The following is a 15226-nucleotide window of genomic DNA, read 5'->3' as shown; positions in this document are numbered from 1 at the left end:
CAGTAACCCATCCCTCCCTCCCCCCAGGGAGGAGTGTACAAAGATTTGTTTCTTTGATTATTAGAAGAGGGGGGAGGTAGTGGCTTAGTGGTAATGTCACTGCACTAGTAATCCAGAAGCCCAGGCTGATGCTTTGGGGGAGACAGGTTCAAATCCCACCGTGGCAGCTGGTGGAATTTAAATTTGGAATATAAAGCTAGTCTCAGTAATGGTGACCATGAAACTATCATTGATTGTCATAAAAACCCATCTGATTCACCATTGGCCTTTAGGGAGGGAAATCTCCTTACCCAGTCTGGCCTACATGTGACTGCAGACCCACAGCGATGTGCTTGACTCTTAACTGCCCCTCTGAGATGGCCAAGTGAGACACTCAGTCAAGGGGCAATTAGGGATGCGCAACAAATGCTGGCCTTGCTAGCGACGCCCACATCCCATGAACAAATGAGTTTTAAAAATTACCAGTTATCAGAGGAAGTTCTGAATGAAAGTGTAATATATTAATAGATCCCAGAACACACAATTCATGAATTAGGCATTTTGTTTCAAAATATGTTTCACATGATAATCGCTGCTTTTCAACACTTGTTTTCTGAAGCTAGTTTAATTCAGATAATTGTTTTGGAATATGTTACCTCTGTTTTGAATATATAGAGGTCATTGGTCAGTGCTGTTGGCCTGGTTCATTTACTGAAAAGCTATAATTTCTCTTACAGGATTAAACAGGATCTGTCAGAAGACACTGAACTGTTTCAAGGAAATGCAATGGGCAAAACCCCTGATGGGTGAGAAAGGCCAGGAATTATGATTCCCAAATGTTCTATATTTATGACAACATTGAATGGAATGAGCATTCATGAAATTCTGCATGTTCTTTTGCATTGGGACAGCGAAGTATTTATGAAGCAAGTTTGAAAATGTCATTCGTAAAATGTATCTCACAGAATTTACAGCACAGAAATAGGTCGCTCGGCCCAATTGGTCTATGCCTGTGGTTATGCTCCGGACGAGCCTTTTCCCACAGCGTAGAAGGAGGCCTTTTGATTCACTGAGCCCATGCCAGCTCTCACCCTGTCAGAATTTCCTTCTACTCCTTTCTCCCTCAGGTAGTTATCTAGCTTCCCCTTAACTGCATCCAAGATATTCGCTTCAGCTACTCCTTATGGTGGCAAGCTCATAGCAATATAAGAAATAGGTGCAGGAGTAGGCCATTCAATAATATCATGGCTGATCTGATTGTGACCTTAACTCCACTTTCCTGCTTGCTCCACCATAAAACTTGACTCCCTTGCTGATCAAAAATCTGTCTAATTCAGCCTTGAATATATTCAATTACTCAGCCTTCACTACTCTCTGGGAAAGAGAATTCCATAGTCTAACCAGACTAACTCAGTCTAGTCAGCCTAACTCAGACCCTCTGAGAGAAAAAAAAACCCTCCTCATCTCCATGTTACATGGGGAAGTCCCTTATTTTTAAACTGCAGCCTAGTCTAGTTCTAGTTCTAGACTCCCCCACAAGGGGAGACATCTGCCCGACATCCAACCTGTCAAGTCCCTTCAGAATCTTATATGTTTCAATAAGATCGCTTCTCATTCTTCTAAACTCCAAAGAGTATAGGCCTAACCTATTGAACCTTTCCTCATAAGACAACCACTCTTTGGGTAAAGAGCTTTCTCCTGAATTTCCTATTACATTTGTTGGTGACCATCTTGTATTTATGGCTCCTGGTTTAGTCACCTCCGCTAATGGAAACAACATTATATAAATCTTAATTATTCCCAAAGCCATTAAATAACTTCTGCAATGCATTCAACATCTATCAATTTTAGTATTTCTTTTCCAAAGCCATTTGTTAAAATTCCTGGTGAAGATTCTGAAATGCCTGATCAAATTGACCCAGTTTCAAAACATCTTGATCCACTCTCCCCAGTTTAGAATGATTAAAGAAGGTTTGCTCTCTTGATTTCCATATATTTTGAGATCCTAACTTTAGCTAAACTATTTCTAGAGGCATTTTCCCACAGAAATGAATTAACTAAAGAAGGCTAGTGAGCAAGGAAAACAGGAGTGTAATGTGTAAACAGGAAAAATGCCTCCTAGTTTCAAACATTTTGTCCTTGAAAGATTTGAAGAATAAACTAAAATACAAGCAAAACAATGATGGGCATCCATAGTGGGACTGCCAAGGATTGAAAATTGGAAAGATTAACATTTTGGGTGGAAACTGTCCGAACTTAAGAAGACAAGTGTGCTACGTTAACAAGACCCACTTAAATAGAAGTCGTGATTCAAAAATAAGGATTACTAGTACAAGCATTTTCTGAGTCTAATAAACTTGAAGTATAAAAATTAAAGAAGTTATAAACGCTAGATGATTTACAAGGCTAATCTTAGCCAAGCTGTCAAGAGAGGAATAAAGCAACCCTTGAAAATATCACAGAATATGAAAGGGATAAATAGATAGGAAGAGAAAAGAGCCAGCTAAGCTCAATACAGCTTTGTGAGCTGTGAAGGGAAAATATAAAGCTGGAAAAAGTTACAAAGATATTGTGAAACAAGGCCATGGATTTTTTCAAATGTTATGGGGCAGAGAGCTTATGCAGGTCACAAGTAGGCTATGGGAAAGAAAGGCTTTGAGCAGCATTTTTTGCTTTTGTTTGAGATATCCAGAATCTGCAGTTCTTTTTTAAAGCTCAATTGTTTTTCCTATATTTCTGAGAGGAACCAAACTCTCTCTCTCCCATCACCAATTCCGTATCATGGTGAATAATTTTTTTTTAATTCATACATGGGATGTGGGCTTCGCTGGCTGGGCCAGCATTTATTGCCCATCCCTAATTGCCCTTGAGAATGTGGTGGTGAGCTGCCTCCTTGAACCGCTGCAGCTCATGTGGTGTAGGCACACCCACAGTGCTGTTAGAAAGAGAGTTCCAGGATTTTTCTGTTAAACTCTTTTGCTAAAGCTAGTGAACGCAATTGCTTATAGGTATATCACTTCACAATACCAACTGACTTTTGTTTTAAACCTTCATCAGACAGGGACTATCAACTTACAAAGAACTTTGCAGTCTTGCCAGTGACCTTAATCAACCTGATCTTGTTTACAAGTTTATGAACTTGGCCAATCACCATGCCATGTGGAACTCTCGAAAGGTAAATGACATTTCAGGGACTGTTCGCAACATGTGTAAGCGGGAATTAATGGAAGTCCCAGCAAAAGGAGTAAGGATCCATCAATCAAGCCTGATGCTATGGATCGCTGGTGTTTTGTGTTAGCGGCAAGAGCGTGCAATGGTGATGCTATTATGAAATAACTGCTCCTTGTCCTTGCAGGGTGCTGCTTTTGGCTTTAACATCATAGCAACGAAGGCTGAAGAGCAGTTGGCTCCTTACTTAGCTCAACTTATCCCACGACTTTATCGATATCGGTTTGATCCAAATTCTGGAATCCGGCTGGCAATGACCAGTATTTGGAATGCTCTTGTCACAGATAAAAGTGCTGTAAGTGTGCTGTTTCACTCAGGTCCAAATGTTATTGGTGTTTATTTGAGCTTGATAACATTATTCAGGGTCTTGTCATCTCCATGCCAGTTAGTTTTTCTGACTGCTTGATGTTACTGGATGTGGCGACTTAAGCCATAGTGTACACACACACAAAAGGAGAGAGTTAATTTTATTTCAAGGAACTTGCAGCGCAATTGGGAACCAGCACTGGGAAAGCAATGGTGCTTTCATGAAGAAAACTTCAGAGGGATGATATCCCTTTCAGGATTGGCACTCCTATGATTCATCCTGCTCTTAACCTGTGTAAACTACACACCATCTGTGCAGGATTACTCCTGCTTTAACTTTTCTAAAGAGTTATTTAAGAAACACTTAATAGTGTGTAATTGCCCTGCCTCCCCCACACAATCCCGTTGATAACAGTTTTTGCCTATTCTATATTTTTGTCCCCTCAGTGTAGGAGATAAAATGTAAGAAATTTAAAATTTAGTGATGGGGGAGCTGATTGACATCTTCAGTGGATACAACACTATATGAATCACATGGATCTTTTTTTCTGAAATGCATGGTTCTCACATTGATCCAAGTACCAGATTCTCCTTTTACATAGGATGTGCTATAAGCTGTTTCTGGACTGCAAATCTGTTTCAAAGTTCAATCACTTTAGACAAATTTAGGAAGAGTTACTTAATTATTTATTTCTTTTAACAGATAGATACGTACTTAAAGGAGATTCTTCAAGATCTAGTAATCAATTTAACCAGCAATCTTTGGCGGGTTCGTGAATCCAGGTACTGTTCCATAAATGTGGCATGGCCCTGTGTAACTGAATCACAGTAACACGAGACTTGATTTGTGTTACAGATGTCCTCAGCATTCCTAAGTTAGGGAGGGGAAAATTGGGTTGGTTTCCTGCCCTTGATTACAGTCTGGCAACCTGTCCTGAAAAGCTAGGCTAACGTATGAAGGACTGCCACTTGGGTGACCACTAAGCTGTATTCTGGCAAGGAATCAATGCTTTCAACAGAGCGGGGGGGCAGAAAGAATTTTTTGTTTTATTTGTTCGTGGGATGTGGGTGCCACTGGCTAGGCCAACATTTATTGCCCATCCCTAATTGCCCTTGATAAGGTGGTGGCCAGTTGCCGCCTTGAACCACTGCAATCTATGTGGTGTAGGAACATCCACGGTGCTGTTAGGAAGGGAGTTCCTGGATTTTGACCCAGCGACAGTGAAGGAAAGACGATATATTTCCAAGTCAGGATGGTGTGTGCCTTGGAGGGGAACTTGTAGATAGTGATGTTCCCAAGCATCTGCTGTCCTTATCCTTCTAGGTGACAGAGGGTTTGGAAGGTGGTGTCAAAGGTGCCTTGGTGCAGTGCATCTTGTAGATGGTACATACTGCTGCCACTGTGGATCGGTGGTGGAGGGAGTGAATGTTGAAGGTGATGGATGGGTTGCCAATCAAGTGGGCTGCTTTGTTCTGAATGGTGTGAGCTTCTTGAGTGTTGTTGGAGCTGCACCCATCCAGGCAAGTGGAGAGTATTCCATCACAATCCTGACTTGTGCCTTGTAGATAGTGGACAGGCTTTGGGGAGTCAGGAGGTGAGTTACTCGCCACAGGATTCCTTGTCTCTGGCCTGCTCTTGTAGCCACAGTATTTATATGCCTAGTCCAGTTCAGTTTCTGGTCAATGGTAACCTGCAGCATGTTGATAGTGGGTGATTCAGTGATGGTTAAGCCATTAAGTGTCATGGAGAGATGGTTGGATCCTCTCTTGTTGGAGATGGCCATTGTCTGTCACTTTTGTGGCGTGAATGTTACTTGCCACATGTCAGCCCAAACCTGGATATTATCCAGCTCTTGCTGCATGTGGGCACAGACTGCTTCAGTATCTGAGGAGTCACGAATGGTGCTGAACATTGTGCAATCATCAGTGAACATCTCCACTTCTGACCTTATGGTGGAGGGAAGGTCATTGATGAAACAGCTGAAGGTGGTTGGGTCTAAGACACTACCGTGAGGATCTCCTGCAGTGATGTCCTGGGACTGAGATGATTCATCAACAACCACAACTATCTTCCTTTGTGCTAGGCATGAATCCAACCAGTGGAGAGTACCCACTCCCCAACACACACATACCACTACCACCGCCCCTCCCCCTCCCAATTACCATTAGCTTCAGTTAATGCTAGGGCCCCTTGATATCACACTCAGTCACATGATGCATTGATGGCAAAGGCAATCACTCTCAGCTCACAGGATAAAGGTGATGGGGGTGGGAATGGAAAATAATTGTTGAGCTTTATCCAATTTTTGATTATGTTGTTTTGTGGTAAGATTAGAGATTTGAGATTAGAGTCTAAATGCAAAAGAACGCCCAACATTAAGAGAGCAAATGGAACAAATGAATTAATGCACAGTTGTAATTTTCTGATATAACTGCCTATCTTTTTAAGAAGGAATGTTGCCTACTTTAAGCAGCAGTAAAGTACTAATTCTCATTGATCTGAATTATTTGTGTTTCTGTACGCCAGGTAGTCAATTTTCACATTGTTCAGTTGTTGTTGGCAGCAGATAGTGTGTTTTTATTGAGGTGGGGTGAGGAATAATTAGGACTGTGTACCTGTGCGTGATTGGCGATTTGAGAAGGCTATAGCCTTGAAGATGACATTTGTGGAGGAGGATAGAGAGCACATTAAATGAGGGAGATAAATTTCTATGGTTCTGAGTAGCAGAGAACTGAATTATTTAAATAATGTTAGGTTAAACCAGCATTTTTAGGATGGCATTATGCTTATCATACAGGTTGGCTGTAAACCATCAGCAGATCACATTCCTAGTAAAGGTCTTGGATAGAGAAGTAAAATGTGTGTTAATTTCTTGTTTGAATTGTGTCTGACTTTGAATTTAATTGTCAAGCCCTGTTAAAGGCAAATATTGCCCTCTGGAATTCCACTTCCAGTGTTTGGAGAAGGGTCTTATTTCGTGCTTACCTTTGTCTCCTTGTTATTTTCGTATTAATGCAGCAATGAGGGACCAGGATTGTGGGAAGGGAACCTGGGTGAAAAATTGTCATTTTCAAATATCAGTGGCAGCAGCGCAGCAAATGTAGGAGATTTGATCACTTTTTATTCTTTAAAGAAAACTAATGTAATACAAAGAAAATAAAGACATGCACCTTTCACAAGCTCGTAAAGTCCTAAAACCCCTGACGGCCAATTATGTACTTTTTGAAGTTGTAACGTAGGAAACGCCAATTTGAAGGTCCAGAGTTAAGTAAGTTACAAGCTCCAATCAGCAGCAATGTAATGGTGACCGGATAATCTGTTTTAGTAATGTTCGTGATGAGATAAATATTGGCCAAGACACACACCTGAAATCCCCTGATCTTCAAATAGCACTGGGGGGGGGGGTCTTTTTCATCCACCTGAGACAGCAGATGGGGCTTCGGTTTAACATCTCATCCAACAGTGCAGCACTAGGTGTATCAGCCTGGATTTTGTGCTCCAGTCCTTGGAACGTGACTTGAATACACAAGCTTTGGGAGGGACTGTTACCATAAGCCACCACAGAAAGGCTGACAAAAGGCTTGACCATGCCCTGGGATATTTATTTCAGTGTAATTCTTCCATTTTGTGATGTACCTTGAATACTAAATGCAAATGAGATTCCATCATTCTGTAGAATATTTTTTGGTCTTGCAACAGCAATATAATGTTTGTATGAACAATATGAATTAAAAGTTTAATTTTTAACTTTCCACACATTTTTCAATTTTGTATGAGAACGGAACCGTTCATAATATCAGCCATTTGTTTTGATCAGATTTGTTGGATTTGTTCCTATCTCCTGCCAATAATTAATGGCTTTTCAGTGAACTTGTCCTTTTAACATTCTGGAAATATAGGCTGTAGACCCATATTAATTTTCCTACTACTGAGAATTAATCCATTTACTTTCATAAAAGTGCCTTATGTGTCCTAAAAGAGAATGTTTTTCCGACTGTATTCATTCACATAAATTATTATTTTACAGTTGTTTAGCAATTAGTGATCTACTGCAGGGAAGACAAGTGGATGATATAATTGACCGACTTACAGAAATATGGGAGACTCTCTTCAGAGTGCGTGATGATATAAAGGTACAGCATTTATCTTCAGACGTTCTTCCAAGATGGGTTTTTGCACAGTTGATGCTGCCATGTAGCCAACTTTATTGTTTCAGTGTCTCATCCAGTGTTCCCTCAAGCTGTTTGAATGAGCAGCCACACAGCAATTGGCAATGTGCCACACAGGGAAAATACAGGCTGTGCATAAGCAGCATTCCCACTAAGATGTACGTGTCAATCTAAAAGGGACAATGCAGTGCAACTGGCCAGCCCCACCCATAGCAAATGGAAATTAGAGGGGAAGCTGGTTCCGTTAGTTGGATGAAGGCCGGATTGTTTTGGACTGCGCTGCCACTGAAGAATAACCTTCTAACGTTGAATGCGTTGGCTTGCAAACAGAAAATGGCAAATCACCTAAGGCTCTGGAGGGTGAACACCCCAAGCAACCATATGCCAGCATGTGTCACCTTCTCTAGGGAAAAAAATTGATTAGATTAGGGCAATACTGCTTACCACCCACCCCACTGTACAATAATGAAGAGATTTAATTTTTACTTTTTGGGATAAATTGAAAATTAAGAGCATAAGATTAAGTTGTTGAGAATGCGAATACCTTGACTCTTCAACTGAGCAATTTTATTTGTTTAACAGGAGTCTGTTCGTAAGGCTGCAGATTCTGCACTTAAAACCTTGAGTAAGGTAAGGATGTTGCTTGCATATTGACTATATACCGATAGAGTTTCATTTTTATCATGTTACCAGTGGTGTCTTTACAGTTTCAGATCTTTACAGCAATCTATTAGTTCAAGTAATTGAATTTTCATCCATCTAGACTTAAACAAGGGAGAGGGCATGTAACTGACTGAACTACAGCATTAAACTGTCGCTTTGACCTTAAGTTGGTTTTTTTACTGCTTCACTTACATTTTAAATTCTTATTGAGTATCTGATTAATGGTTTTAAGCACAAAGATCATTATTTAAGCATCAAAACAAACAAGATAAACGCTAATGTTTCTGCCAAACAAATTGGTAGTCAGCCTCCCCCCGTAGCTCCACCAGCATTGTGAAGTGCGTCAGAGCGAGTTAGATTTTTGTCCCCCTCCAATCTGATTTTACTTTCTTTATAATTCCCCCACTGCTCTGAGCCCCAGTCTTGCTTAATGTGCTTCACTCAGATGACACAGCGGGAGGTGGCAGCTTGTTGAGTGGGGGAATCACAGCTGTAAACTCAGATCCTAACGTGATAAGACACAAAATATGTGGAGTTTAATTTTCATGAATACATCAGTCTTTCTATCTTGCTTGCAACTTAAATTAAGAAAAAATTCTGGAAGGTCCAACTCAATTAATAACAACAACAACTTGTATTTATATAGCACATTTAACATAGTTAAAAAGTCCCTACGTGTTTCACAGGAGCATTATGAAACAAAATTTGACACTGAGCTATGGTAAAAGTTTCTTCAAGTATATAAAAAGGAATAGAGTAGCTAAAGTGAGGGTTGGTCTCTTAGAGGATGAGATTGGGAATTAATAATGGAAACAAGGAAATGGCAGCAACTTTGAGCATGTATTTTGTATTTGTTCGCAACCATCCCAAGAATATTAGAAAAGCATGGGCAAAAGAGAGGGAGAAGCTTAAAACAATCGCAATCACTAGAAAATAGTACTAGGAAAACTTCTGGGACTAAAAGTTGACAAGCCCCCTGGACCTATTGGCCTGCATCCTAGGGTCTTAAAAGAAGTGGTTGCAGAGATAGTGATGCATTGGTTGTAATCTTCCAAAATTCCCTAGGTTCTAGAAAGGCCCCAGGGGATTGCAAAACGTCAAACGTAACTCCTTTATTCAAGAAAGGAGGAAACCGTAGACCGGTTAGCCTAACATCTGTCATTGGGGAAAATGTTAGAATCCATTATTAAGGAGGTAGTAGCAGGACATTTAGAAAATCATAATATAATCAGGCAGAGTCAACGTTGTTTTGTGAAAAGGAAATCGTGTTTGATAAATTTATTAGCGCTCTTCTAGGATGAAGCAAGCAGGGTGGCTAAAAGGGATTCAGTAGATATAGTACAGGCTTTTCCAACATATGGCCTACAAGCCAGCTGCAGTCCCTGAAGCCAGTTTTCAAAATGCTGGTCAAACAGGTGAGTTTAAGTGGAAGATCCTGCATGGAGCTGCTCCTCCATTCACAGACTGTTTCTCTTCCGCGTTCTCTGCTGATAGGCTCACGGAAAATGTGGCAGAGAAACAGTCTATGATTGGAGGAGCAGCAAGTGAGTCTGGGACCTGGGGAGCCGAAGGCTGGGCCCAGAAAGCCAACGGCCAGGGAGTGGAGCCAAGGGGCGGAGGGCCAGGGATCCGAGGTGCAGGGCCCAGCTGGGATGGAGTGGAGCGTGAGGCAGCTGGAGCAGGGCTCCGACACAGCAGAGCGAAGCATGAGGCGGCGAAAGTGGGGCCCACCGACGTCTGAGTAAGTGAGTGAGTGGAGACGGTGTTGGAGGCGGCCGAGAGGGTGTGGGAGAGGCGGCCGAGAGGGTATGGGAGTGGGGGCCGAGAGGGTGTGAGAGTGGGGGCCGAGAGGGTGCGGGAGGGGGCCAAGAGGATGTGGGAGAGGGGGCCAAGAGAATGAGATGGGCAGTGTGAGAGAACCGGGAGAGAAGACAATGTAAGGGGCGCAGAGTGTGTTGGGGGTGGTGATTGCAAGGGGAATAGGGTGTGTGGGGTGGGGTGAGTGTGTGTGGCGTGGGGGGGTGAACGCGTGTGGTGTGGGGGGTGAGCGCGTGTGGCATGGGGGTGTGCACGTGTGGCGTGGGGGGTGAGCGCGTGTGGCTTGGGGGGTGTGCGCGTGTGGCTTGGGGGGTGTGCGCGTGTGGCTTGGGGGGTGTGCACGTGTGGTGTGGGGGGGTGAGCGCGTGTGGCATGGGGGGGTGAGCATGTGTGGCGTGGGGGTGTGAGCGCGTGTGGCGTGTGGGGGTGAGCGCGTGTGGCGTGTGGGGGTGAGCGCGTGTGGCATGGGGGGGTGAGCGCGTGTGGCGTGGGGGGGTGAGCGCGTGTGGCGTGGGGGGGTGAGCGCGTGTGGCGTGGGGGGGTGAGCGCGTGTGGTGTGGGGGTGTGCATGTGTGGCTTGGGGGGTGTGCGCGTGTGGCTTGGGGGGTGTGCGCGTGTGGCTTGGGTGTGCGCGTGTGGCTTGGGGGATGTGCGCGTGTGGCTTGGGGGGTGTGCGCGTGTGGTGTGGGGGGGGTGAGCGCGTGTGGCGTGGGGGGGTGAGCGCGTGTGGCGTGGGGGGTGAGCGTGTGTGGCGTGGGGTTGTGAGCGCGTGTGGCGTGGGGGTGAGAGTGTGGGGGAGGGGTGAGTATGTGTGTGGAGGGATGTGGCGAGTATATGTGAAGGGAGATGAGAGAATGTGTGTGGGGGGTGAGATAGTGTGAGGTGGAGGGCGTGAGAAAGTGTGTGGAGTAGTGTGTGTGTGTGTGTGTGTGTGTGTATACGTGTACACACGCGCACACGCAGGGCGGATTGTGTCCATAAGTCTGGCTCACTCCCACTATCAGGGTTCTCATTGGCTCTCGCCCACCATCATGCCCTCTCATTCACCCTCGCAGTGGGTGAGAGTATGAGTGAGTAAGCACCCTGAGACTGGGAGTGAGTTGAGCACACACGCTGAACCTGTTACCTTCTAATACTCATGTTTACTTATTACTCATTGATTTTTTTGCTCAGCAAGTTGTTTCTTTTCATACCTCAGTTTTTTTAAAATTCATGTTTAATGTTGTGCCAAACTTTTTAGAGTCATAGATGTCTACAGCACAGCAAAAGGCACTTCGGCCCATCGAGTCTGCGGCAGTCAAACAAGTGCCTAACTATTCTAATCCCATTTTCCAGCACTAGACCCATAGCTTTGTACACCATGGCATGGCAAGTGCACATCCAAATACTTCTTAAATGTTATGAGGGTTTCTGCCTCTACCGCCCTTTCAGGCAGTGAGTTCCAGATTCCCACCAACCTCTGGGTGAAAGAATTCTTCCTCACATCCCCTCTAAACCTCTAGACCTTTATCCTAAATCTAGGCCCCCTGGTTATTGATCCCTCCACCAAGGGGAAAAGTTCCTACCTGTATACCCTATCTATGCCCCTCATAATTTTATACACCTCAATCATGTCGTCCTTCAATCTCCTCTGCTCCAGGGAAAATAACCCCAGTCTATCCAATCTCTCCTCATAACTAAAACTCTCCAGCCCAGGCAACATCCTGGTAAATCTCCTCTGCACTCTTTCTAGTGTAATCACATCCTTCCTATAATGCAGATTCCAGAACTGCATGCAATACTCTAGCTGTGGCCTAACCAGCATTTTATACAGTTCTAGCATAACTTCTCTGCTCTTATATTCTGTGCCTTGGCTAATAAAGGCAAGTATCCCACTTGCCGCCTTAAGCATCTTATCTACCTGTCCTGCTACCTTAAGGGACCGGTCGACATGCAGGCCAAGGTCCCTCTGATCCTCGGTACTTCCCAAGGTCCTACCATCCATTGTGTATTCCTGTGCCTGGTTTGTCCTGTCCAAGTGGATCACCTCATACTTGTCCGGATTAAATTCCATTTGCCACTGATCAGCCCATCGGACCAGCCCGCCTATATCCTCCTGTAATCTATCCTCCTCACTATTCACCATCCCACCAATTGGTTACCTTTCCAAAATTTGCTCATCAGCCACACGAGTGAGAATTTTGAAATGAGGTGTCCTCCCACCACCCCCACACCACGTGAAAAGGTTGGACAAGCCTGATGTAATATATTTGGATTTCCAAAAGTAATTCAGTAAGGTGCCACATAAAAGGGTACTGCACAAGATAAGAGCTCCTGGTATTGTGATTTATCCCACTTGGCCTTCACCAATTTTCTAATGAACAGCATTGGGGTGAATTGAAGTCATGGATGGATTTGTAGACAAGGACATCATGTGTTGATGATGGGGCGAGACAGTGACTCAGACTCCTGTGCATATTGACTAATGTGAAATACTTTTAAAATTTCAGTTATAAAGGAGTTAATATTAATATGCTGTCTTTGTCAAAGCAATTAAGTTTGTTTTCTTTTGTAGGTGTGTATACGTATGTGTGAGCCTGCCAATGGTGCTGCTGGTCAGCAAGTCATTGCTGTGCTGTTACCTTGCTTATTGGACAAAGGCATTATGAGCACTGTAGCTGAAGTTCAATCTCTAAGGTACATACCATACCATGTGGAGAAAGACAAAGAAATCAGAAATCTTCAACAGTGTACCTAAGTCTTGAATAAACTTAACAGATGAATTATGTGTTGAATGAACTATTTAGAATTATGAAATATTTGAAGTAGGGTATCATCATTTATGTAGTTTGCTTTAAAAAGTTTCATGTATCAGCACTATTTGTTCTTTTTAATTCACCCTCCTGACATTGTTAAGCTCAGGCTTGCGTGAGGACAGCAATTTTAAAATGAAATAGAAACAAAGATGTTAGAAGTACTCGGCAGGTCAGGCAGCATCTGTGGAGAGAGAAACAGAGTGAAACATTTCAGGTTGATGACCTTTCATCAGAACTAGGAAAAGTTAGAGATGTAATAGGTTTTAAGCAAGCAAAAGGTGAGGGGGACGGTGAGTAAAAGAACAAAAGGGAAGGTCTGTGATAGGGTGAAAGGCAGAAGATATAGATGGGATATTATAGGCTTTAACAACTTTTAAAACCTCCTTAGGTAAAATATCCTGGGGCACTGGGGGATAATCAATGTAACACCTATTCAAAAACATTAAGAAGACTACACCCAATTGGACCAATTAGTTGATAGAATCTCAGAATCTATGGCTTGAAATCAAATTGATGGGCATTTCAAATATATAATAATTAAGACAGCCCGTGTGAATTTGTCAAAGGGAAGTTGTTTGAAAAAGTGTCTGATATTGATTTTCAGAAGCCATTCAACAAAATGTCTTGTTGGAGTCTTATTGGAAGATTAGAAATATGGTAAACAAGGAAATATAACAATGAATGAAAAGTTGGTTGGACATGAAACAGAATTGGAGTCAATGTGTGTAATTTGTATTGGAAGAGAGTTGCAAGTGGGATGGGATGGTGATCAGGGTTTCAATCTTGTTCATGATATGTATATATGATTTGGACTTGGGCAAAAGGAGAATGCTCCCAAAATTTGGTGACGATACAAAAGCAGAAGATTTGACAAAAGCAAAGGATTCGCAAAAAACATTGGCACAATGTAGACTGGTTGGCAGAATGGACTGACAGGGGAGATATTGGAACTATTTCTACTGGAGCAGAGAAGGCTAAGAGGGGATTTAATCAAGTTTTTTTAATTATGAAAGTTTCTGTTAGGTTGCAAGGAAACATTATTGAATCTGATTAGGTAGTCAGTAGTGAGGGGTCATGATTGATCATTTATACTGAGCAAGAGAAAAAAACATTAGGAGAAATGTCTTTACTCAGAATAGTTGAGGCAGAGACCATTGGCTTTTTTAAAGGAAAGGTATTATTTCAATCAGAGGTAGATATAAGGTAGAGAGAAGCACAGTGTTATCAAATATGAATCGTTCTAACAAAGAGCCAGCACAGCGACAACGGTCCAAATAGCAGGTTATTGTTCTGCAAACATTTGTGGCAGAATGATACATGGGGGATCCAGGTCTGGCCAACAAGTGATTGTAACGTAGCTAGGGAAATCGTGCATTGTGTTGTGGCCCTGGCTGCAAGCAAATATATGTGTGAATAAGTTCCTCCTAACTTGGATAACCTACATTAAGTAACTTTCAAAAGTATTTCTATTTGAGATTTATGTACTCTGTCCGGCTGTGTTAAGAGCATTTACTTGGGAATTTAGTCCTTGTTTCTTAAGTACAATAAAGGGAATATGCTTAATTAGCAAAATTTGTTTTCTATTCTTTCACGGGAGGTGAGCATCACTGGCAAGGCAAGCATTTTTATTGTCCATCCCTAATTGCCCTTGAGAAGGTGGTGGTGAGCTGCATTCTTGAATCACTGCAGTCTGTGTGGTGTAGGTACACCCACAGTGCTGTTTGGGAGAGAGTTCCAGGATTTTGACCCAGTAATAGTGAAGGAACAGCACTGTAGTTCCAAGTCAGGATGGTGTGTGGCTTGGAGGGGAATTTGCAGATGGTGGTGATCCCAAGCATCTGCTGCCCTTGTCCTTCGAGGCAGTAGGGGTCATGGGTTTGGAAGATGTTATCGAAGGAACCTTAGTGAGTTGCTGCAAGCACCTTGTAACTGGTACGTACTTCTTCCACTTGCACCAGTGGCGGAGAAAATAGATGTTGAAGGTGGTGGCTGGGGTGCCAATCAAGCAGGCTACTTTGTTCTGGATGCTGTTGACTTCATGAGTGATGGAGCTGCACTCATCCAGGCAAGTGAGAAAATTCCATCTCACTCCTGACTTGTGCCTTACAGACAGTGGATAGGCTTTGAGGAGTCAGAAGGTGAGTTTCTCACCGCAAAATTCCCAGCACCTGACCTGCTCTTAAAAACCACAGTATTTGTGTGGCTGGTCCAGTTCAGTTTCTGGTTAATGGCACTCCCCAGGAAGTTGATAGTGGGGGATTCAGTGA

The 15226-nt window shown here is 43.1% G+C and overlaps 1 protein-coding gene across 1 annotated transcript in view; it reads left to right on the top strand.

Annotated features, from left to right (window-relative positions):
• ecpas (Ecm29 proteasome adaptor and scaffold) overlaps window positions 1-15226 on the top strand; it is a 108562-nt gene that overhangs the window by 71027 nt on the left and 22309 nt on the right. The window contains exons 28-34 of the mRNA XM_041185984.1: window positions 717-785; window positions 3037-3154; window positions 3335-3502; window positions 4217-4296; window positions 7542-7647; window positions 8266-8313; window positions 12719-12840. Of these exons, the coding sequence (XP_041041918.1) occupies window positions 717-785; window positions 3037-3154; window positions 3335-3502; window positions 4217-4296; window positions 7542-7647; window positions 8266-8313; window positions 12719-12840 (711 nt within the window). The remainder of the gene's footprint in view (window positions 1-716; window positions 786-3036; window positions 3155-3334; window positions 3503-4216; window positions 4297-7541; window positions 7648-8265; window positions 8314-12718; window positions 12841-15226) is intronic.

The sequence above is a fragment of the Carcharodon carcharias genome, chromosome 4 (assembly GCF_017639515.1).
Source record: "Carcharodon carcharias isolate sCarCar2 chromosome 4, sCarCar2.pri, whole genome shotgun sequence".
Lineage (NCBI taxonomy): Eukaryota > Metazoa > Chordata > Chondrichthyes > Lamniformes > Lamnidae > Carcharodon > Carcharodon carcharias.
This window is presented reverse-complemented; position numbering and strand designations above follow the sequence as displayed.